The sequence below is a fragment of the Lactuca virosa genome, chromosome 5, assembly GCF_052849685.1.
Source record: "Lactuca virosa cultivar CGN04683 chromosome 5, Lactuca_virosa_CGN04683_v6, whole genome shotgun sequence".
Lineage (NCBI taxonomy): Eukaryota > Viridiplantae > Streptophyta > Magnoliopsida > Asterales > Asteraceae > Lactuca > Lactuca virosa.
Window position 1 is genome coordinate 28,325,692 of NC_136430.1, and position 25,060 is coordinate 28,350,751.

General features: G+C 36.2%; 2 protein-coding genes across 2 annotated transcripts; one reads left to right on the forward strand and one right to left on the reverse strand.

The window, feature by feature from the left end:
- Window positions 1–6,421: 6,421 nt before the first annotated feature.
- On the forward strand, window positions 6,422–9,232 carry PNSB1 (NDH-dependent cyclic electron flow 1). The gene is made up of 6 exons (XM_079051633.1): window positions 6,422–7,147; window positions 7,329–7,519; window positions 7,677–7,934; window positions 8,059–8,164; window positions 8,742–8,827; window positions 8,933–9,232. Exons 1-6 carry the CDS (start codon window positions 6,557–6,559, stop codon window positions 9,096–9,098), a joined length of 1,398 nt encoding a protein of 465 aa, XP_078907759.1. The 5' UTR covers window positions 6,422–6,556; the 3' UTR covers window positions 9,099–9,232.
- Window positions 9,233–9,641: 409 nt separating this feature from the next.
- On the reverse strand, window positions 9,642–10,782 carry PLMT (phospholipid N-methyltransferase). Its single transcript, XM_079052269.1, has 2 exons — window positions 10,469–10,782; window positions 9,642–10,071 (listed from the first exon to the last, which is right to left on the reverse strand). Exons 1-2 carry the CDS (start codon window positions 10,711–10,713, stop codon window positions 9,822–9,824), a joined length of 495 nt encoding a protein of 164 aa, XP_078908395.1. The 5' UTR covers window positions 10,714–10,782; the 3' UTR covers window positions 9,642–9,821.
- Window positions 10,783–25,060: the final 14,278 nt, after the last annotated feature.

Genomic DNA, 25,060 nt, shown 5'->3' on the forward strand with positions numbered 1-25,060 from the left:
CTTGAAACCCGACACGAAAATAAACGGGTTGACACGACACGACACGATAATTAAACGGGTCGGGTTAGTGTCAAGCCCTTTCAACCCGTTTAATGTCTTGACACGACGCGAACCCGACACGACACGACACGTTTGCCAGGTCAATTGAAGCAGCCATTTAAAGGGCATCAATTTTTCAAAATATTTTATAAAAGAAAAACATTTAATAAAACATTTTTTTTTAAATATAGGTTTCATACAGTCAAGTAATTAACATTTAAAATATTTAAGGGAGGTCATATAATGATGTAACATAATAAACACAAGACAACAATTTAAGTAAACAATATCTCATACACAAATAAATTGTCTTCTAAATGTTTTTAAACTTATTATTTAATGCTTCTAGTAAGTACCCATTAACCTGAAAATATATCATTACTTAGACTTTTGAAGTCTAGTGAGTAACTATCATATCTATATATTATATGGATGGTATATAACTGAACACTAATTTATATATAAATATACAAACATGCTCCTCATCAATTTTCTCGATACTCAAAATTAAAGGGAACATTTCATAAATCAAAGTATAGTATTAACATAAAATCTTTAAACAAAACATTATGAAAATCAAACATTGCATATAAACACAATATATTAAATGAAACAAAGTGCCAAAACCCTAAGTCATCTCAACCATCTCGGTCACCTCGTACTCCATATTCTCATTAGATTGGTGATAGGGCAGGGTCACCTCATACTCCACATTCTCATTAGATTGGTGATAGGGCAGAGTCAATAGTGAAGTTTAGACCCAACAAAAAGTAACCCAATCTAAAATCAACGGGTGTGTTGAATTTTACAACATTTTTAATTAAATGGGTCAACCCGTCTAACTTATTTAATTATAAGGGTTATGTTAGATTGAAATTTTCAACCTGTTTTCAACTCGTCAAATCATTTAAGTAGACTCTTTAAGTTGTTTCCATTTGATTTATTACATTTAAGTTGTTTCCAAGTTAAATTCTTTAAGTTAAGATGTTTCTATTGATAATTTCATAGCAATTAGTAAGCTCTTCAAGTTGTTTCCATTCAAGAGTACATGTATGTGTGTTGTGTATCAGCTATGTGTGTGCATGTTAAATGTGTGTATGCATATGTGTTGTTCATATAGTATTGTTGCGTATATATATGATAAATAACAACATACTTTTGGAATGAAATTGTTTGTATTGAGCTAAATAGAAACATACTTTTGGAATCGAATTGGTTGGACTAAGTTGTTATTTAAATAATTTATTTGCATTTGCGCTTTTATTTTTCAAACTTTAAAAAATTATTGGATCTTGTAACTTATTTAAATAGGTGTATTCTTTTTCTATTTATTTGCATTTCAGATTTTAAAAGTCAACCCATTAATTTAATAAGTTGAGTTTGGTTGAAAATCTCAACCCATTTTACTAAATATGTTGGCTTAGATTGAGATTTTGAACTCATTTAATAAATATGTTGAACTCGAGCCCAAGCCAAATCGACCCCTTATCAATTCTAACCAAGTTAGCACAAAGTACATGTGGCTACAATACTCTAACTGTTTCCAACAAACTAATCACTCTCAAACTTCATTGAATATTTTCAGTATTTCTCAAACATTTTCGACTTTCTCGAACATTCTCGACTCTCTCCATTGGATATCTAAGTTATCTAAGGTATCCGAACCATACGAATCTCAACTCACCAAAAACATGAATGCACATGATCATGATTTAAAATCCATAAGTATCTTAAAACATTTGGTAATTGATCGGAAAGAATTTAAGGTGATAGTATGTATTTAATGAAATTTAATGAAAAGCTAAAGTGATCGATGATAGGCACTTTCATTATTATTTTGTAGGGATGAGTAAAAACCAAACCGAAAACCCGAAAAAAACCGACATAACCGAAACCGAAACCAAAGCAATAACCAACGGTTTAGGTTTTAATTTTACAAAAACCGAAAAAACAGTTTGGTTGGGTTTTAACATATAAAACCGCTCATAAAAATCGAACCGACCCACATATATATTATATAGTCAATTTTGGTCCTCCAACTTACAACATTGACCCTTCATCTTTATGCTTTTGTTCACAAACAGCCCTTTCACTTTGGTTTGAATTTTTCATAACCCTCGCCTTTTATTACATATTATTAGTATTTAGTCTTTTGGCAGAAATGGTCCCTCATCATTATTATTATATATATATATTAAAGTTATGAAATATTTTAACAGTAAAGTGGCACATTTTTTGTCAATTTTGGTCCTCCAACTTACAACATTTACCCTTCATCTTTATGTTTTTGTTCACAAACAACCCTTTCACTTTGGTTTGAATTTTTCATAACCCTCGCCTTTTATTACATATTATTAGTCTTTAGTCTTTTGGCAGAAATGGTCCCTCATCATTATTATTATATATATATTAAAGTTATGAAAGATTTTAACAGTAAAGTGACACCTTTTTTGTCAATTTTGGTCCTCCAACTTACAACATTGACCCTTCATCTTTATGCTTTTGTTCACAAACAACCTTTTCACTTTGGTTTGAATTTTTCATAACCCTCGCCTTTTATTACATATTATTAGTATTTAGTCTTTTGGCATAAATGGTCCCTCATCATTATTATTATATATATATTAAAGTTATGAAAGATTTTAACAGTAAACTGGCACCTTTTTTGTCAATTTTGGTCCTCCAACTTACAACATTGACCCTTCATCTTTATGCTTTTGTTCACAAACAACCCTTTCACTTTGGTTTGAATTATTCATAACCCTCGCCTTTTATTACATATTATTAGTCTTTAGTCTTTTGGCAGAAATGGTCCCTCATCATTATTATTATATATATATTAAAGTTATGAAAGATTTTAACAGTAAAGTGGCACCTTTTTTGTCAATTTTGGTCCTCCAACTTACAACATTGACCCTTCATCTTTATGCTTTTGTTCACAAACAACCCTTTCACTTTGGTTTGAATTTTTCATAACCCTCGCCTTTTATTACATATTATTAGTATTTAGTCTTTTGGCAGAAATGGTCCATCATCATTTTTATTATATATATATTAAAGTTATGAAAGATTTTAACAGTAAAGTGGCACCTTTTTTGTCAATTTTGGTCCTCCAACTTACAACATTGACCCTTCATCTTTATGCTTTTGTTCACAAACAACCCTTTCACTTTGGTTTGAATTTTTCATAACCCTCGCCTTTTATTACATATTATTAGTATTTAGTCTTTTGGCAGAAATGGTCCCTCATCATTATTATTATTATTGTTAGACAAAATTACACGATTGGTCCCTGTGGTTTACCAGATTTAACATTCTCTTTTTGGTTTTAAATTAATGTTTTATTTATTAGAAAATACCCACCCAATACCATAAACTCACCCACCATCTGCCATCACCACCACCACCACCACCGCCAAAATTACATTATATATATATATATATATATATATATATATATATATATATATATATATATATTAAAGTTATGAAAGATTTTAACAGTAAAGTGGCAACTTTTTTGTCAATTTTGGTCCTCCAACTTACAACATTGACCCTTCATCTTTATGCTTTTGTTCACAAACAACCCTTTCACTTTGGTTTGAATTTTTCATAACCCTCGCCTTTTATTACATATTATTAGTCTTTAGTCTTTTGGCAGAAATGGTCCCTCATCATTATTATTATATATATATTAAAGTTATGAAAGATTTTAACAGTAAAGTGGCACTTTTTTGTCAATTTTGGTCCTCCAACTTACAACATTGACCCTTCATCTTTATGCTTTTGTTCACAAACAACCCTTTCACTTTGGTTTGAATTTTTCATAACCCTCGCCTTTTATTACATATTATTAGTATTTAGTTTTTTGGCAGAAATGGTCCCTCTTCATTATTATTATTATTGTTAGACAAAATTAGACGATTGGTCCCTGTGGTTTACCAGATTTAACATTCTCTTTTTGGTTTTAAATTAATGTTTTATTTATTAGAAAATACACATCCAATACCATAAACCCACCCACCATCTGCCATCACCACCACCACCACCACCGCCAAAATTACATTATATATATATATATATATATATATATATATATATATATTAAAGTTATGAAAGATTTTAACAGTAAAGTGACACCTTTTTTTGTCAATTTTGGTCCTCCAACTTACAACATTGACCCTTCATCTTTATGCTTTTGTTCACAAACAACCCTTTCACTTTGGTTTGAATTTTTCATAACCTTCGTCTTTTATTACATATTATTAGTATTTAGTCTTTTGGCAGAAATGGTCCCTCATCATTATTATTATTATTGTTAGACAAAATTACACGATTGGTCCGTGTGGTTTACCAGATTTAACATTCTCTTTTTGGTTTTAAATTAATGTTTTATTTATTAGAAAATATCCACCCAATACTATAAACCCACCCACCATCTGCCATCACCACCACCACCGCCACCGCCAAAATTACATTATTATATATATATATATATATATATATATATATATATATATATATATATATATATATATATATATATATATATATTAAAGTTATGAAAGATTTTAACAGTAAAGTGACACTTTTTTTTGTCAATTTTGGTCCTCCAACTTACAACATTGACCCTTCATCTTTATGCTTTTGTTCACAAACAACCCTTTCACTTTGGTTTGAATTTTTCATAACCCTCGCCTTTTATTACATATTATTAGTATTTAGTCTTTTGGCAGAAATGGTCCCTCAACATTATATTATTGTTAGACAAAATTACACGATTGGTCTCTGTGCTTTACCAGATTTAACATTCTCTTTTTGGTTTTAAATTAATCTTTTATTTATTAGAAAATACCCATCCAATACCATAAACCCACCCACCATCTGCCATCACCACCACCACCACCACCGCCAAAATTACATAAATGGTCCATATGGTTTACCCATGGTGACAAATTCAGTCCCTACTACCTGAAAAGATCAAATTACCATCACATTAACGGACAAAAAGCAACCAACATTCTACTTTACTTTACAAAGCAATACCTTCCGACCCCGGCAACGCCGGGGAATCTTTTCTAGTATATATATTAAAGTTATGAAGAAAAGGAATAGTAAACTTGTCATTTTTTGGCAGAATTGGTCCCTGTATTATTATTGGGCTTCAAAGTTAGGAATAATAAATTTGGATGTTTTTTGGCAACTTTGCTCCTCATTCTTTAACCATTTTGACACTTTTGGTCCTTGCAACCAATGTTTTTACACTTTTTAGGAACCTTTTAATATTTAAAGTTTGGCCACAAAACTTTAACGGTTTGACAACTTTGATCCCTTTTCTAAAAAGTTGCAAATTCCTACCCCTTTAATTCTTTAGCCATTTTGACACTTCTGGTCCTTGCAGTCAAAACTTTTACATTTTTTCATAAAATCGGATGTTTTTTGGCAACTTCGCTCCTCATTCTTTAACCATTTTGACACTTTTGGTCATTACAATCAATATTTTTACATTTTTGAGGAACCTTTTAATTTTTAATGTTTGGCCACAAAACTTTAACGATTTGACAACTTTGATCCATTTTCTAAAAAGTTGCTAATTCCTACCCCTTTAATTCTTTATCCATTTTGACACTTCTGGTCCTTGCAGTCAAAACTTTTACACTTTTTCATAAAAACATGAAAAAAACGGTCCGGGGCAAAGTTCAGGCTTTTCATCCTTGCACTTTCTACGTCTGTCATATTTATCGATTCGCAAACAACATTGAAAGCTTCTGCCCCCGCGTAGCGGGGGTAACCTTTCTAGTTATTTATTATGTTTTAAACTTTTAGTTTTAGACTTTAGACTTTATTCTTTTAGTACTTTATGTTTATTTTCAACATACTATTAATGGTGATAAATTTTGATCTTTTGAACACTTTTATGCTTTTAGAATACTAGAATCCGTACTATTTATTTTAGTATATTTAAAATAGATACAATACAATTTATCGCAACGTACTTTCACTGGGTTTGAACCCAAAAACTAGAAAAAAAACAAACAGGAGCTCATAAACCCACAGTTTAAAACCAAAAACCCAACCCAAAAAATCGAAAAACGAAACCATGTAAAAACCGAACCTATATGGTTTTAAAAACCGAAAAACCAACTTTCTACAATTTGGTTTGGTTTTAGCCAAAAACCGACCCATGTTCATCCTTATTATTTTGTTTGTAACATTAACATCTAGTTTCTAGGTTTAAGTAAAGAAGAAAAAAGAAAAAGGAAATATGTAGAGAAAAGAAAAGGAAAAGAAAATATGTAAGAGAAAAATGAAAAGGAGGGAAAAAAATTATTTTTGACAACTAAATGCAACGTTTTGTCCTGTTTTAAGTCTGTTCTAAAATGATAGAGCTCTCAAGCCCCTTATCCAACCATCTTCCACACATTCAAATCCCAATAGACCTCTCTTCAGCTTTCTCGTCATCTACGGATGACATAATCACAACCTCCAAGCTTGGAGTTCTGATCACTATTCATCAATGGCTACCACTTCGCTACCACCCAAATCCATTCCACCAATTTTCACAAACCCCACTTCAATTTCCTCCACTCGATTCGGTACTCTTCCTTTTCTAAGCAATCCAACAGATCGTCAACCACATTGTCCAGTACGAACATCAACTGTTCGAGCAAATGCGAAAAAGAAAAACGAGTGGCTGGACCCATTCGATACAGGTGAGGACCCGGACATGGAGTATGGATCGCAGTATTCTGAGGGTAAGCAATCGGAGGACCCAAGACCACCCGAGAATCCAGACAACCCGTATGGGTTTCTCAAGTTTCCACCAGGGTTCATGCCAGAAGTTATGTCGTTAGGGTTGAAAATAAGGGGTGATGTTAGGAGATGTTGCGTTGTGATTTCTGGTGGGGTTTATGAAAACCTGTTGTTTTTCCCAACTATCCAACTGATTAAGGATCGATACCCTGGTGTTCAGGTGGATGTCCTGAGCTCGGCCAGAGGGAAACAAGCTTTTGAGCTGAACAAGAATGTGAGATGGGCGGATGTTTTTGATCCAGAAGATGATTTCCCTGAGCCTGCAGAATACCTTGATTTACTCGGACTACTCAAGGTTAGATTGTCAAAATGGTGATTTAAAAAGAAAAACTTAAACCGCAATGTCACAAATTGCAACAAACCAAAATAATACGATTATGATATGATTTAGGTTGTGCCTTGGCAAAGAATTGAATAGCATTTTAACAAATAATTTTTAGGAGTGATATGTGATTATATATGTGGTAGTTTTGCAGAATAGGTACTATGATATGATGCTTTCAACGAAACTAGCAGGTTTAGGACATGCGTCGTTTTTGTTCATGTCAGCAGCTAGGGAGCGGGTGAGTTACATATATCCAAATGTGAATTCCGCAGGAGCCGGATTACTTCTATCCGAAACATTCACACCAGATCACTTGAATCTCTCCGAGGCTGGATATAACATGTCAGTTGCTTGCTGCCTACTATTATCATTAAGACAAACTCTTGTTTCATATGGATTTCTTTTGCTTTGCTTACCAAACTTAAATTTTACAAGTTACAACCCAACAATGATATATGATTAATTGATTATAGCATTTATTTAATCTTTTATCCAACAGGTACCATCAGATGACTGATTGGCTAGCGAGGCCAGGGAGGAGTGTACCAAGGCAAATAATTCCACCGCTTAAAGTATCCATTTCCAGAAAGCTAAAGGACGTTGTGGCTGACAAATACAACAAAATTGGTGTTGAGAAAGGGAAATATATTGTTATACACGGTATACAATCCGATTCAAAAGCCTCTATGCAATCAAGGGGGGATACCGATAGTTTACTACCCTTAAATATATGGGCCCAGATAACAAACTCAATCAGGTGATCAGACTGTTGCATATATATATATATATATATATATATATATATATATATATATATATATATATATATATATATATGTGATGGTTTCTTGTTTGATCTGTAATGTTGTTATATATTATAGGGGAGTCAAACCGGTCTATGTCATCCCTCATGAGAAAGAAAGAGAGAATGTGGAGGAAATTGTAGGAGATGATGCCAATATAATATTCATCACCACACCCGGACAGGTTTCAATTTCTCTCTCCTCCCAACTCCTCTCACGTTGCAATTGATGAATATTGTGAAATTTGTTGTTTTGCAACATAAAGGTAAAATAGTCAACTTAGTCTTATTCAAATGGTCTATTTAACAAACCTTATGTATACAATATTCTATTCATTCATAAACCATTACCATTCAGCACTTTACAATACAGTTATTAATGGGGAAAAGAAAAGAAACAGCTCCTTTAATCCACTAAGCTATAGCTATCCATCAATGTTAACTTTTTACTTAAAGTATAATTGTATAAAGCACGACCTAATAAAAACAAAACAAAGTGAAATGGAACTACCCATATTAAGTCCTAACTTTTTAGAAGTTTTCCCTCGTTTACTTTTTTTTTTTTTCCCTTCACTTCCCTAAGTATGTTGTCATTTTCTCAAATACTTTTCAAACTTCATTTATCCAAACAACATTTTAGGCCTAAATGCAAGAAATAACAACATACTTTCATTTATTATAGCATCCTACCTTCATTTCTTTATATAAATGTAAGATGCTATAATAAACAAATGAATTAAAGTTCATTGCTATTTCTTGCAGTTGGCTGCTTTTATTAATGACTCTGCTGGGGTTATATCTACAAACACAGCAGCAATACAACTAGCAATCGCACGTGAAAAACCCTGGTGAGTTTCTCCATTAAAAAAAAAAAGTCAACTTTATGATGAATCAAAGAACAGTAATGGTAATGACTTACTGGTCAAACTTTTTTGACTTTAAATCTGTTGCAGTGTGGCATTGTTTGGGTCTGAAGAGAAAGCAAAATTGTTTCTTCCAAACATAAAAGACAGTAAATGCATTGTAGCTTCATCAAAGACAGGGAAGTTGGTAGATATTGACACTAATGCTGTCAAAAGTGCAGCCCAGATATTTGAGATGCCACTCGCTATTGCCTAGAATCAACAGCATACCTTTTCTTTTGTTTAAATACTTCTGTCATTTAACTGTATATTTGATATCAAAATTTGTTGATAAAATCTAGCTTCACAAGATACAATTGCATATTTGCATATATAGCATCTGTTTTCTCATATGTGTAGTTACTAAATTTACATGTTCATTCTTAGTTTTCATGAGAGGGGCAGATGCAAAAGAATAGCACACATACTTTGATTTGTTTGTTTAATTTATGGTCAAATGCAAAAAATGGAAATGTACCTTTCATTCATTTGTGTATTATGTATCCTATTTTCATTTCTTCTTACTATAGCTTTGTACTTTGAAAAAACAAACCAATCATAGCAATGTCATACATATACAAAGCAATTACCAGAGCTATAATTGGGTACCATTTTTGAAATAGAGTGTCACAGAAGTACATTCCTTTTTATTGACTTTAGATTTTAGTCCTTATGAAATATAAACCTCTAACAAATTCAACTTCATAAAGATAAGTACTACTTCCTTGACCATACCAGAGTCTCATTTTGAAAAAAAAGAAAAGGAGAAAGGTATGAATTTCTCTAAGTTGCATTCATGAGTCAAACTTAAACAGTTAAACACTAGAGAAAATTTATTAATGCATACAACAACATCAAAATTGGAGGACAATGAAAAACAGAACATGAATCTATCTGGAATAACAAATTTGAATCCTTGTTCTTGAAATCAGTCGGGATTTCAAGAAAGTGGGTTGGCACGAGAAGCTGGATCCTCCTTTGATTCAACATGGATCATGAAAATGTAGCCTAAAACCCAGAGGAAGATATACAAGAAGGGAACCCATGGTATGCAAGCTAGAAGGCTCATAATGCTACCTACATACTGAGGATCATTTATTGTCCCAAAAGGGAACTCAGTGACCCAAGGTATATTCTTCCCAAAGCGTACACCATAGTAAGTGCCTGACTCACCAAGCAACTGATATACCCTGTAATTAATTCATCATCCAAAAAAGACCTTAGAATCCGAGTAATCAGTTGATGTTTCAAATATTAAATTATATGATAACACAGTTACACTTGGATGAATCATGAATCAATGTTTAAACATGCTCCTCCTAATTTACCAGCACATGCTAACCTTTGTTATGAAAAGAATCACATTCACACTCATGTTTGTCTTACAATGAACACGCAGCTTATGCACACAGACGTTATTGTAGAAGTCTTATAATCATCAATTGTAGAGCGTCTATAAGATCTTAGCAAACCCTAAACTAAACCTAAGTTGCAATTTAATTACCAATAAAGTCAAAAATCATCCCAAAACTTCACCCTAACTGCTATTTCGTATTAACTAGAGGTTCAGAGCATAAGTGTACCGACCTGAAGTTAAGAAACTGGCCGAGTAAGAAGAGGGGCCAGAAGTAGAGAGGAGGAGGCCATGAGAAGGTTGAAACGGAGAAGAGCGACGCAAACTGAACCAGCTTGAGAAAATGAGAAACCATAGCCATGATTTTGGAAGGGTCTCGACCTTTTCCGCAGAGATTCACCCATGTTTGTGGGTGATTCCATAGCCAATAGTAGAACGGAAAGGGCATCAGAACTCCGAAGCATGCCAATATCCCCATCTCCTAAAATCCAGTTGCTCTCAACTGAGCGTTTGAACTTTGAATATCGGTTTGCAGTTTGCAATGCAAAACCCCTTTTATATCTTGGAAAAATGATACGAGAGGGTAACACAACTTTGTTCATGTTGAGTGGTTAGATTGAATTTTTTTTTTTTTTTTTTTAGTTTTTGATTTATTCTAAATTAATTGAAATTCTTCCCATTTTATCCTTACATGTACGAAAAAAGTTTAATGACTAAATATGAAGAAAATTGAAAGTTTGTTACCCTTTCAAACCATTATCCCGTAAATGGTTCTAAATGTTATTAAGAATGAGCACACACTAAATATGAAGGTCACAAAAATAAGGATGTTGTAGCAATGGTGTGATATATCTTTATTGTGTAAGGTACTAGAAACCACAGTTACAAATACAATAAAAGCGACTTTAATCACATAGGAATTGAAGAAACAAAGATTGTGGTGGTTTCAGACATAGACAAAGGTTTTCAATCCAAAGGGTGCAGACGGTTGTTGTAGATTGTACGAGAAAGAGAGAACGTATGATAAAGAGGTATGAGGTTTTTCTCTTTACAATCACACGAGCTTTGATTAAAGAGTGTTGATGCATAAGTTCAAGGCTGTGGAGTAGTACATGAGTAGTCTAGGTGCTAGATGCATTTACATTGTTTGTGCATTTTGCCTAGTTTTCGCTGTTTTTATTTTCAACTTGTTTTGACGATACTTTTCTTCATAGTTATTACTTGATCTACCTTTTCTATTTGTATGTTAGTTCTATATGTACATTCTCACTATGCTCCTTTTGATTTTCAATCTATTTTTCGTTTTATTGCTCGTATATGTGTCCTTTTGCCTTTATGAAACTCTACTGATTTATTTCTTCTTTGTGGGTTGACATTTCACTCATACGTGAATAAAGAAACTCTAGTTAAAAGTTTATCTCATTGACTAGGATTAAAGTAATGAACTAAAACATGGTTATGTGATATGCATTCTATTCTGTAATACTCCTTACAAACACAACATAAAACAAATCATAGCGACTGAAATCAAAATTATTAATCAAAGTAATTGCTACCAATAAGAAAAATAAACTAAGGGGTGATTATAAAAAAATGATAATGACTTGAAATGGTAACAAACTTTCAATTAGTTCATATTTAGTCACTAAACTTTTTTTTCGTGCTTGATTTACTCATGAATTATTTGAAATGTTCACATTTTACCCTTATGACCAGTTACAATTTCAAATAATTCAGGGGTAAATCACGCACGAAAAACAATTCAGTGACTAGATGTGAGCAAATTGGAAAGTTCGTTACCTTCTTTTCCTAAAAAAATTCTAAAAAATTCGTTACCTAAGTTTTCCCCCAAGCAACCCTAAGCTTTTATTTTCCCCCCAAACAACCCTAAGCTTCCTAGAACTCCTAGAAAAGCTCCATAAACCCCTCTAGAAACGTCCCCTCTCCTAGGGAGGTTCTAGAATCAGTCAATGTTCAACTTTTGGACATTGACACTTTTAGTCATTCTACTTTTAATTAATCCAATAAATCCCCAAATTAATTCCAATTAATTTTTGATTAATTCTTAACTAAATAATATAATTTCTAATTAATATTTTTTTTAAAAACATATTAATAAATTATTTATTTTGATTTCTAATTAATCTATTAATCATACAATAAATTAACAAATCATCATTTCTCTCCAAAAAACATTCAAGCCAATTACTAGGTTTGAGGGCAACCCAAAATGACTTTGCTAATAATTTAAGTTTATAATAATTTTGTTAATAGCTTAGACACCTAATCCAACAAACACTTCCATTAGCTGACCCTCACGTCGTGACCAACTCATGGTCACGTTGTGGGAAACGGACTCAACCCGGTCCCACTCAGTCACGATTCAACTCAGTCAGCTCAACTTAATCTCGATCCAAACCATCGTCACATCGTGATGTATAGGTCATCAAGTCGTGAAGAAATCAGTCTAAGTTAATCGAGGAAAACCCCAGTCGTCACGTCGTGACAACTGGGATGTCACGTCGTGAAAGCTGGTTATCTTAGCTTAATGAATTCAACCATTTTCCATCGATTCCATGAGCTCCAAAGCTCATATCTTATTCTTCCCACGATCTTAATGGATAAAGTTTCCAACTTTATCCATTAAGACATCCCTCTAACCCAAGATCTCAAGTCTAAGGTCCTTAATGGCAACTTTAATGCACGAAATCAACCATTAAGCACTTAATTCATAAAGTCTTCAATCCAAAATTTCTAGAAGGGTTTTAGGGACCTAATGATCCCTAAAAATATAAACCTTATGGACATGCATGCCCCATGCATGTCCTTTCCCAAACCTAGGTCAAAAGATGCAATATAATCAAAAAATCATGCAAGGTGCCCAAATCACAACCACATCCTAGATCTATGTGATATAATGCTCTTGGGACTTAGAGGGGTCATAAAGTTGAAACTTTATCTTTTCTACTCATTCCATCTTCAAAAGTGGGGAAACATATGGCATAAAACTTAGATCTAAGAGGCATACAACAAAAAGATGAGAGTTTGAGGACTTGTAAAAAGTCCAGAAGCCACATACAAGGATGATGAGGGATTGCTTGGAGGATCTAGGCACCAAAACTTCTTCTCCTTCCTTCAAAACCACCAAAGCTTGCAAAAATGAGCTCAAAAGCTTCAAGAGAGCTAGGGTTTGACCAAAGGGTCATTTGGAGGTGCTGGAGGCTGAGGGTGAAGGAAACAATGGCCCCTCACTTCCTTCAAATAGGGTATAAGTCTGAAATTAGGGTTTTACATCTGAGTAGGTGTCACATCGTGGCCCATAGAGTGTCACGTCGTGATCCATAGAGTATCACATCGCGACACATAAATGATTCATCCCGAAGAATGCGGTGTAACAACTCGATTTTTCAAATCAATATAACGATCTAAAGTCAAGTATTGTAACCTACTTTTGAGATAATAAAAATAGCGTCAAAAATGAAATGTGCAAAAACCCTCAATTTGGATGTACTAAGTGGTAGATATCGTAACAAGGTTTTCAAAAATATAAAGAACACAAAAATCCGAGTTATAACGAATGAGTTATGACCAATCGAAAATCCGCAACAAAACCGGTAAAACACTGTTAAGCGTAAAACGCAAAATTTCAATAAAATACATTTTAGCCTTATGTATCTAAATGAAAGTCGTAGATATCACTAAACCGTAAGCGTACATAAAAGAACGTCCAAATCTGACTTCGTATGAGGAAGTTATGATTTTTCTAAGTTTCAGAATAGCAGTAGACAGCTAAAAACTCGAAATAAAGATCGAGTGATTTTTTAGCCGACGCGACCTAAACGAGAATTGAAGATCTCAACAATAGTAGTACAACGGTAAAAAGAAAGACGAAAACGGACGTCGGATGAAGAAGTTATGAATTTTTAACGGACTTTTCCTGTCCCGGCCAATTAAAAATATATAATTAAAAATAAAGTCAAAATTGCCGACGAAGTCTAAATGAAAGTTGTAGAGTATGTTCTCACCTACGCGTGGATATAAAGAACGTAAAAAACGGAGCTCGTATGCGAACGTTACTGATTTTAGAAGATTGGGGCACACAAATCGAGGGGGTACGCCCCGACGTACGAGGGTACGCCCAGCGTACACAATGCAGGGTCTCGGATCGACCACGTCTCCCTTATTGCCTTCTAGCCCGTCCTATCCGAAGTCCGGTATCCGATGAAGACGTCATGCATGACGTACGCACCGCGTACACGAGTACGCCCAGCGTACCGGGAACGCCCGACGTTCTTCGGAGGTACGCCCAGCGTACAAGGTCGGTTCCCACCCTATAAATAAGCATGCGAGGCTTCCGAACTTATTTGCCAATTTACAACTTCTCTCCCATATTTTCTCACTTTCGAGCCCCTCGAAACTACCCCGACGCCCCGGTTACGTGTCCAAGCCCTGACGAAAGCCCGAAGTCCCGAAGTTCCGAGAAACTTGCTTCTTTCCAGTCGAAGTGTTGCCCGAGTTAAACATCGTCGTCATCAAACCGCCACTTTTACCAAGTGAGTTCATACCCCTATCACTACACTTTCAAATGCTTTTAAATGCTTTTAAACACTTTTAGGGGGGGGTACAAGTAAACACACGGTTAAAATCGTGTGAAAACATCAATCTTTTACTATAAATTCCTTGCTGTTGTTATAACTATCATACGAAAATGTTAGCATGCAAAACATCTTACGAAACCATTTTTACCCTCTCGGGATGAAGTATGTTTGTAAATAAAAATATGTTTTATTATTATGTTTGTATAACACATCTTGACAAGGGTAACCATTTCAACTATAACATTACTTATATATAAGAAAATACAAATCATTGTTATACCTTTATCAACATAGTAAAAAGGGTAATCATTTCGTACACAAACACATTCATTTCAAAAATACGTGACTTAATTGAGAATATGTGAGTCATTCTTCTTCATCGTACCTATCAAGGTATACAAGAAAGCCCTGTTTTATAACCAGAGTCTCCGTCCGGAGAACGTGATAAGTGTGTATAGATCTATACGGGACTGATGATCTCGCACCCTGGCTGTTAGCTACAGCCGGACCGGCATGTTAAGGGTGACAAGTGTCATAACATTTCAACGCCTGAAGAACGTCGCTGAAGGCAAATTCATCTTAGTACGGTTATGAAAACTCACAGGATAGACAATTATTATGGTATTATGTTTTACGGGAAAAGTAATATTACAATTATTTTACGTAAAAATACAAGCTTCCTATAGTTTTGTTCACTAATAAAACTATGCATTTTCAGTATAAGTATGTCATATTTACTTACAAATTACAGTCTTGGAGATTTAAGACTACTTCTCACTTTTAGGAAAATATAGGATTTTCGTGGTCCAAATACATCCATTTTATACAACATCGATTCATAACTCATTTTATAAGAAAATATCGGATTGTCTGGAAAACAAACGCGAACTTTCGAATGACATGCATTTACTCAAATAACTACTTATGAGCTCACCAACATAATTGTTGAGACTTTTTCTTTGAAATAACTTGTATTCTCAGGAAATCGCTAAACCAGGTTAGCAACTGCTTTTGGGGACTAATGCTCTGACGTTAGTAACATCTTTTGGAACATCATATTGTATTTTACTTTTAAAACATGAAATACAACAATCATGTAAACTTTTCAAATATATATATTATGGTGGTGTGTACTTTCTTTACTATTCAATTGTTATGGTACTGTACATGACGTCCTTCGCCCCCGAATGTTTCCGCCGTTCAGGTTTGGGGGTGTGACAGATTGGTATCAGAGCATTGTTTATAGTGAACTAAGTATATCAAAACCATTTTTGATATACAACTATAAACACAACTGGGAAAAAACACTATGATTAAGAGATATACTTTTAAAAATATAGTTTTATTAAAATTATACATGCATACATTACATAACAGTAACAGTATCATAAGGAAAACAATATAGAAGTATTATAGATGAGTTGTGCACTACAGGTATGCCTTGGGATATGTAATCGGGACTGGGTTGAATATAGCCTGATCAACTATATTTATCCGAGGGCCGACTAACATATGTCAGGGAATAGTTGCGGTGGACAACAAGTCTAAAACTTACCAAACATATAATCTTTAGAATCAAACATAACATTTAGAATACTATAGGAGAATTTTTTGTAAATGCAATAGTTTAACCTTGATGTTCAAATTTATATGCTTTAGTATTTAGACAATTCTCATATCCCTGTTCTCGTACAGACACAATGGCCGGATTCCACTTACCAGGGGACCCTTACTACCCTAACCAAGGTAATGGAGGCTGGGTGGAAGATGATCCAGAAGAGGATCCCGAGGAAATTGTGGATGAAGAAGAAGAAGAATAAGAGGAACCCATGGAAGAAGAAGAAGAAGAGTCTGAGGGGACCGATACAGAACCCGAAGTGTACAATCCCCCACCAGCCGTCCGACCTCCTGCAATCAGGAGAGGTTTTCAAGGACCGACTCCCGTTTGGGGAAACCTCATTCACCATTGGAACCGACAACAAGGAGTGCGCCCTCCCCACGGGATGTGCCGAGACTTCTACAATGTTAGCAATGGGGGTTCAGCTGACAGGGCACTCCCTATCATCGTGGAAAAGATAGCTAACCAAATCGATCAGGCGAGGATTTCAACAACCCGAATCCGGGAAATCAATGCAACGACACAAAGCAACACTTCCGATATATGTCGCCTGGACGAACTACATGATGAGACCCGAATCCACACCGGGGCACTCTAGAGCCAAATGGATGCAGCCCTCGCTGAAATAAGGGAAATGAGGGAACAACGAGCCATCCTTGAAAGGTAGCTAATGGGAGCCAAACACTCGGAAGCAGAGTCTAGTACTCAGCGCAGTACGCGTCGCAAGTAGTGCTTGCTCAACCCCAAAATTTTGTTATAGACTAGGACCACGGCTAAATGTTTTACTTTTATTAAACTTTCGGTGCTGTAGACCTGTAGATAAGGTCAAATTTTCCCAACATTACGATGTATTCACGATATATATATATATATATATATATATATATATATATATATATATATATAAGTATTTGCTTTTCGTGTTAATTCCTTGGATATCACTCAAATTCATAGGTTTATCTGTTATTATATAAACTACTATTATGAATCAAACACAAATCATTGTCTAACTCGAATCTTAATACATGAAGAATCTAAAATAGTTAACTTTTTAACACTTGACTTTCAATCATCAAAGACTTATTGTCTTTCATTGTTAATTCTTTGGCAACAAGATGCCTCCTCGCAGATCTGGCAGACGCGTCAACAATGCAACACAAACCCCACCGCCACCACCTCCATAATATGATTCCGTCATGGTACAGGCTGCTATCACTGCAACAGTAGCAGCTGCTCTTACGCAAATAAACACTAACGACGCTGGCGGAACTGGAAGCAGTACCAACCACTTGAATCGTGGTACTGGCCACGATCATACCAGGGAATTCACATACAAAGAATTTTCAAATGCGAAGCCAAAGACTTTCAACGGGGTAGGAGGAGTCATTGCACTTATGCAATGGTTCGAGAAGACCGAAATGGTCTTCAAGATCTGTGCATGCCCAGAAACAAGCAAGGTCAAGTTCGCTGCTTGTACTTTCTCTGATCGAGCCCTCACCTGGTGGAAGGGCCATGTGAAAGCCCTATCCCTCCCAGTTGCTAATGCCATGAGTTGGGAAGATCTCAAAATCTTGATGCTGGAAGAATACTGCCCGAGGGGCGAAATCCAAAAGCTGGAGCAGGAGTTATGGAACCTAAGGATGACTGGATCGGACCTAGCCACTTACACGGCCAGGTTCAGTGATTTGTCAGCCTTGTGCCCAGGTGTGGTAAACCCGGAACCGAAGAAGGTGGAAAGGTACATTTGGGGATTGTCACCCCAGATCCAAGGGCATGTCCTGGCTTCTAACCCAATCACGTTTGATAGTGCGAAGTGCTTAGCTCAACGATTAATCGATCATGGTGTTAAACAGGGAACTAATACCGCTACTTCTGAACCACGAAAGGAGATAGAGGACTGAAGGAAACCCTGGAACAAGAGAAAGGGGCAAACCACACAGGAAAACCCTAAGAAACAACAAGTAGTGACAGCCCACGCAGTTACTGTCCCGACCACCCCAGTACCAACAAAGTCGTACATCGACAACCTGCCAAAGTGCAATAAATGCAACTTTCATCATCACGGACCCTGCCGTGAAATGCATTGCACTAGGTGCAACAGGAAGGGACACAATGTCCTCTTCTGCAAGGAACCGACCCAACCGGCCGCTCCAGCCACAAATGTCGGAGTAGGCCGTACTTGTTACGAGTGTGGAGCAACGGGGCACTTCCGAAGGGACTGTCCGAAAGCAAACAACAAGAATGTTGGTGGAGGGGGCAGAGTATTCGCAATGGGCCAAGAGGAAGCCATTGCCGATCCCACGATGGTTACGGGTACGTTTCTACTCGATAACTCTTATGCATGCATTCTATTTGATAGTGGAGAAGAGAGGAGTTTCGTGAGCCGTAATTTTAAAAATCTACTCAAACAAGCACCCCAGTCATTAAGCGAAACATTCATAGTAGAAATGGCTAACGGAAAGACAGAAGGCGCTAAAGAAATATACTTAAACTGTACCCTCGCACTAAACAACAAATCTTTTCCAATCAACCTCATGCCAGTTTCAATAAAAAGTTTCGACGTTATCATAGGCATGGACTGGCTGAGTTCTCATCGTGCGAACATTTTATGTTACGAAAAGGCCGTTCGCCTTAATCTGCCAAATGGTGAAACCCTCGTTATTTATGGCGATAAACCTAGTACCACTCTTCGTATCATCTCCTGCGTCAAAGCTCAAAAATATTTACGCAAGGAATGCCATGCGTTCTTGGCACACGTCGTAGAAGACATCAAGAGCCTGCCTGACGTATGTGATTTTCCCTATGTCTTTCCCGAAGATCTTCCAGGAGTACCCCCTGCAAGACAAGTCGAATTCAGAAGCGACTTGATTCTTGGAGCCACCCATGTAGCCAAAGCACCGTATCGTTTAGCCCCAGTAGAGATGCAAGAATTATCCAGTTAACTGAACGAACTGCTCAGCAAAGGATTCATCAGACCAAGCTTCTCACCTTGGGGAGCACCAGTGCTGTTCGTGAAGAAGAAAGACGGATCGTTCAGAATGTGCATCGACTACCGAGAGCTAAACAAACTCACCATTAAGAACCGGTATCCCCTGCCACGAATAGACGATATATTCGATCAACTTTAAGGGGCAAATTACTTTTCCAAGATTGATCTAAGATCGGGATATCACCAGCTACGAGTTTTAGAAAGTGATATTCCTAAGACGGCTTTCCGAACAAGATACGGTCACTACGAATTTGTAGTTGTCACAACTAGCATTTTAGGGCTAGGTTTCCTATCCATAGGCAAGATAATTCCTTTGCGTAACGCTATGAGTAGTATAAATTAATGTCAATATTATACAAGTTTATACATCCAAAATTTTGCTTCAAGTCGAAACTTCATCAAAAGCCCAAAATCTAACCCAATAAACTATATCCAATCAACTTTGGGCCTTATTGGGCCGAAAACCCATTTCTTTTACTCTTTTGAGCCGCAAACTTGTATATGGGCCCAATGGACCAAAGTTTTTCTTATTGGGCCAAACCAAAAATCGGACTACTCCTTTTGGTCCACTCTTTTGGGCCAAAGATCCCTATTGGGCCGGTTAGCCCATTTAAAAAAAAAAGAAGAAAATATGAATTAATCTATGCTTGCCACCTCAACTTTATCCTCCATGTATCCATGCACCATCCTATCAACCCCTCCATAAGTCAACCCCTTTCTTCCCCTCCCTCCTCCATTCTCGGCCACAAACCCACCACCACTCCAACACATTTCAAACATTTTCCTCTCTAAGTCTCAAGAACATCCTCCATCCTTCTTCAAAAATTTCGAGTTCATCATCATCAAAATCGGGTTCTAGACTTCTTGGTAAGTCTATATTCATCTCTAGATGTTCTATTTCAAGTCTATGCAAAGATCTTTCCTCTTACAACTTCATTTTCGTGATTATGCTCTTAGAACACCAAAACTACACAAATATCATCAAGAACTCAAGCTAGGTTCAAAGATCCTTCTTCTTCTTCATCTACATCTCAAAAACCCCCAAGGTGAGTTCATACCCCCTTGTTTTCGGTTTTATAATGTTTTTGGGGGAGAATACAAGTATTTTTGTGTTAGATCTATGTATATATGCATGTTTATGTGTTTAACTTTTAGATCTTTACTTGAAAATGAAGTTTATCACTTGGATCTTCATATAAACCTTGAGAAAAGTATGTGTCCTCACATATAATACTTGTAAACTTGTAGATTTGGGATTTATCCAGTTAAAATAGCAAAAACAAATGTTGTGAACAAACTTAGATAACTTAAACTCAAAAATCAGCCCTTGACAGAAAAGTTTTAGTACAATCTCGAACTGTTTTGACCGCCTTTATGGTAATATTTTTCAAAACTGTTTTACATGCAAAAATTTCAGGTTATTACCTTTAAAATGACTACTCTCACGTTTTCATACGAATTTTCTACTATTTTTGGCGAATTTTACAAAACTGCCTATCAGATTTGAAATAATTTCGGACCAACCTGTGAAGGTGAGCAATTTCACACTTGTTAGAGGCGAATAAAAATTATGAGAAAAATTGTGAACAAAGTAGACAAAATTTCCAAACTTCCAGAATTTACGTATCCAAATTTCGACTTACGATGATTTTTCTACAAATTTTCCAACAACTAGGTCAGAAAAGCCAAAAACCAGAAAAATATGTATTTCACAAAAATCAAGCCAAAAAATGATATTTTTGACAAAAATGAGTTTAAAATGTTATTTTTACCACAAACTAGTCAAAAACACAAGTTTTGAACAAAATGGGGGCTAAAGTGTTATTTTTACTATAATTGGGTCTTAATTGAAAACTGTGTGGCTTATTGGGCCAAGAACGTCATTTTTACAAAAAGTGGGCTTTTTATATCAATTTTGTAAATAATCGACCTGAAATAAACAAAACAATAACAAACGGGTTAAAAACGATATTCTTATCCTTATTTGGGCCTGGAAATAATATACATGTTTAGTGGGCCTTAGTGTCCTTTTACATGTATATTGGGCTCAGGGTAGACATTCACATTCCTTTTGTGCCTGGAAATAATAGATACGTATAGTGGGCCTTAGTGGTCCACTTACATGTTTATTGGGCCTGGAAATGAGTTTTATATGTGTTCTTCTTTCTTTTCCGTCTAAATTTTCGATTAAGGATCTAATGAGACCTGTCGGTTGGCACCTTTGAGTGTACAATCGTAGCCTGTAGTTATAACCAGAGTTTCCTGGAGGGAAAGCGGGAGTTTGTGTATAGATCTATACGGGGGTGACACCCCACACCTTGTAACATCCTGAGTTCGGGTATGTTAATTTAATTATTTATTTATTGTTTTATTGAGGAACTCGACGAGTTGATGCCTCAACTCGTCGAGTAGAGTCTGATCTATTGGCGCATTTTCGCGAACGGACTCGACGAGTCGGGACCTGACTCGCCGAGTCGGTGCTGATTAGGAAAACCCTAATCCCCGGGTTTGGGAGCCTATTTAAAGACCTTTATGGCCTTCATTTGCGGCCACCTTGTTCCAGAGAAACCCTAGAGAGCTGAGATAGTGAGTTTGAGGGCAAGAGGAGGCTATTTCTTCCTCTTTTTGTGTGGTTTTGCTTGAAGGAAGATAGGAGCACAAATCTAGAGTGTGAAGGGGACTGGATCTGAGCTAATCATCTCGTGATATCATCTTTGGAGGTATAAACCTTTCCATTTCGTGTTATATTGATGGACTTCTTGATTTTAGGGTTTTTACCCTCATTTTATGAAAGATCTAGTGAGTATGAGGTCCTCTTTGGGGTTATGACATCAGATCTGGACCATGAGAGGTCCCTAGAGTCATTACCTTCTAGCTTTTTGCAAGCTAATAAGCAATTGGAGACTAGGTTGTCATTTCTAGTGTTATTTCTCCATTTGAGGCTTGAATTGGGTTGCATGCATGTAAAGGTTGCACCTTTACGTGACTTTTGAGTGTTTAAGGGTTAGATCTATGATTTGGCTAAGCATATCTGACCTCAGGAGGTTGTATGAGCAAGTCCATGGAGGAAACTCGCCGAGTCCATAGGTAGACTCGACGAGTCGGACTGGGTTGCCCCGGGGTCTGACTCTAGTGGTGATCCGGTGAGTTGAGGGGTGACTCAGTGAGTCGAGTGAGGCTTAGACAGGGAGGAGTCTGTGGGGACGATAGGACTCGCCGAGTCGTCGTATGCACTCGGCAAGTCTGGTCAAAATGGACAGTTGACTTTTGGGTTGACTTTTAGGGTTTGTCAACAAATGGGCCTTGGGCCTGTAGAGGGGTAGAATGGTCTTTTACCCTTCTAGGGATTTGCATGAGAGAATATCCAAATTGTGAAGAGACATTTATTTAGTGAAATTTATTATTGTGACTAGGTGGAGGCTACGGCAGTATTCTGATATCGAGATTTTACCGAGATTCCCGAGGTGAGTCTTCTCACTATACCTTACCTAGAGTGGTAATCAGAGCTATGTGACAGTGTATCTTGTATGCTATTTATGTGTTGTGATTCTATGTGATATGTGATATGCATGATTCAGAGTTTACAGAGTCAGGACCAGTGGGTCCACAAAGTTATGGGACCAAGAGGGTCCCACAGAGATATTCGACCAGAGGGTCATCAGAGTTACAGCCTTGAGTGGCTGATATGTGTTTATGTGGTATTTTGGGGAACTCACTAAGCATTTATGCTTACAGAGTTTTGTGTATGTGTTTCAGGTACCAGTGATGATCGCGGGAAGGCGCCGGCATGATCTGTACACACTCATGGAGCTTTTGTTTATATGATTATGGGATATGTTTTTCTATGATGACAGTGGATACATTATGTTTATTATTATTTTATGAATGAAAGTATGTTTTAAAATTGTGAAAAATTATTCGAAAATTTGGGTGTTACACACCTGAGTTGTTTGCTACAGTTAGACTAGGCCAGTCTAGGGTGACAAAAACCTTATTCTATTCCGTCGGCGTCCCAAAGACGCAAAGACAGACGAAATTGTCATTATTTAGTATGGTTATAACGACTCACTTAGAGGAATTAACGTTATAAGATTTATGGGAAACCATTCTATTTTCTTTTTGGGATAAAACAGGAAACCATTCTATTTTCTTTTTGGGATAAAACAGGAAACCATTCTATTTTCTTTTTGGGATAAAACGGGAAACCTTCTTTTTGATAAAACGACAATCTATAAGCATCGGTACTCAACCACCGGGGTTGAGATTTCAGCATTATCTATTGCAGACAACATCGGGTTGTCTGGAAATCATTCTCTTTCTATTTTCGCAAACATTAACACACATGCATTAATATAAGATCAAACACAAATATTTCAAACCATTTCTTTTTAGAAAATATCGGATTTCTGAAAGCGCTATGAAAACTATTCTAAACAAGTACAAAAACCATTTTTATACAAAACTGCTTATGAACTCACCAACTTTTTAGTTGACGCTTTTCAAAACGACTTGTATTCTCAGGGATCCAGTAACAGATAGTAAGTTCGACTAGGAGATCAAGTGGTGCAACTTCAAGAAATTTTACTTTCTTACTTTTGTGTAACTAATGAACAAGTTCAACATGTAAACTATGTAAGTGTGTATTTCTAATGTATGATGTTTGGTTGTTATGCTTCATTTATATTCAATTGTTATGATATTGTACACGAAGTCATCCGCCCCGGGACGTTTCCGCCGTCCAGGTTCGGGGGTGTGACAGTAGTGATGCCTTTCAGACTAACCAATGCACCCGCCGTGTTCATGGACCTAATGAATCGGGTATGTCGTTCATTCCTGGACAATTTTGTGATTGTGTTCATAAATGACTAAGGTTGTAGAACTCGCTACTCGGTACCTGCTCGGCCGACTGGGGAGTAGCGAGTACTCGGGAGTACTCAGGGAGTACTCGGATTCGGTAATTCATGTAGAAATATTTTTTGGAAAATTATATATGCCAAAATCATAAGCTAAAATCATAATTTGATTGAAATATATAACCAAAATTAGATACATGTGAATACATAAAAACTGAAATACACACAATTGTCTCACTACGTGAATAATTACTGAAAATTTAAGATATATATATGTAGTAATAATCACATGTGTGTGTTAAATAATAAATCATTAAGTGCGTTATACATATTAATCTTGAAATTCTTGATTTTTTCTCTTTTTATGACAATTTTGACCCTTTGACCGAGTTTGACCGATTTTGACCGAGTTGGCCGAGTTTGACCGAGTAGGCCCGAGTAAGACCGAGTAGGCCCGAGTTTGACCGAGTTTGACCGATTTTTGACCGAGTTTGACCGATTTTTGACCGAGTTTAACTGAATCCGAGTTTTTTGGCCGAGTTCACATTACTCGCCTCGGTGGAGGGCCGATTCCGAGTAATCGGCCGAGTAGGCCGAGTTTTGCAACACTGTAAATGACATACTCATTTATTCAAGGAGTAAAGAAGAACATGGTCAGCACCTGAGACAAGTCTTGGAGACACTACGAGCAGGGAAGCTTTACGCAAAGTTCTCGAAGTGCGAGTTTAGGATTAGGAAAGTGGACTTCCTAGGTCACGTGGTCAGCG

Excerpts from the sequence above, each read along its gene's own strand:
- PLMT (XM_079052269.1), bottom strand. The coding sequence starts at position 10,713 with ATGGGGATATTGGCATGCTTCGGAGTTCTGATGCCCTTTCCGTTCTAC. Across the intron at positions 10,072-10,468 it reads GGCCAGTTTCTTAACTTCAG|GGTATATCAGTTGCTTGGTG; the intron begins GTCGGTACACTT and ends AATTAATTACAG.
- PNSB1 (XM_079051633.1), top strand. The coding sequence starts at position 6,557 with ATGGCTACCACTTCGCTACCACCCAAATCCATTCCACCAATTTTCACA. Across the intron at positions 7,148-7,328 it reads ATTTACTCGGACTACTCAAG|AATAGGTACTATGATATGAT; the intron begins GTTAGATTGTCA and ends GTAGTTTTGCAG. Across the intron at positions 7,935-8,058 it reads CAGATAACAAACTCAATCAG|GGGAGTCAAACCGGTCTATG; the intron begins GTGATCAGACTG and ends TATATATTATAG.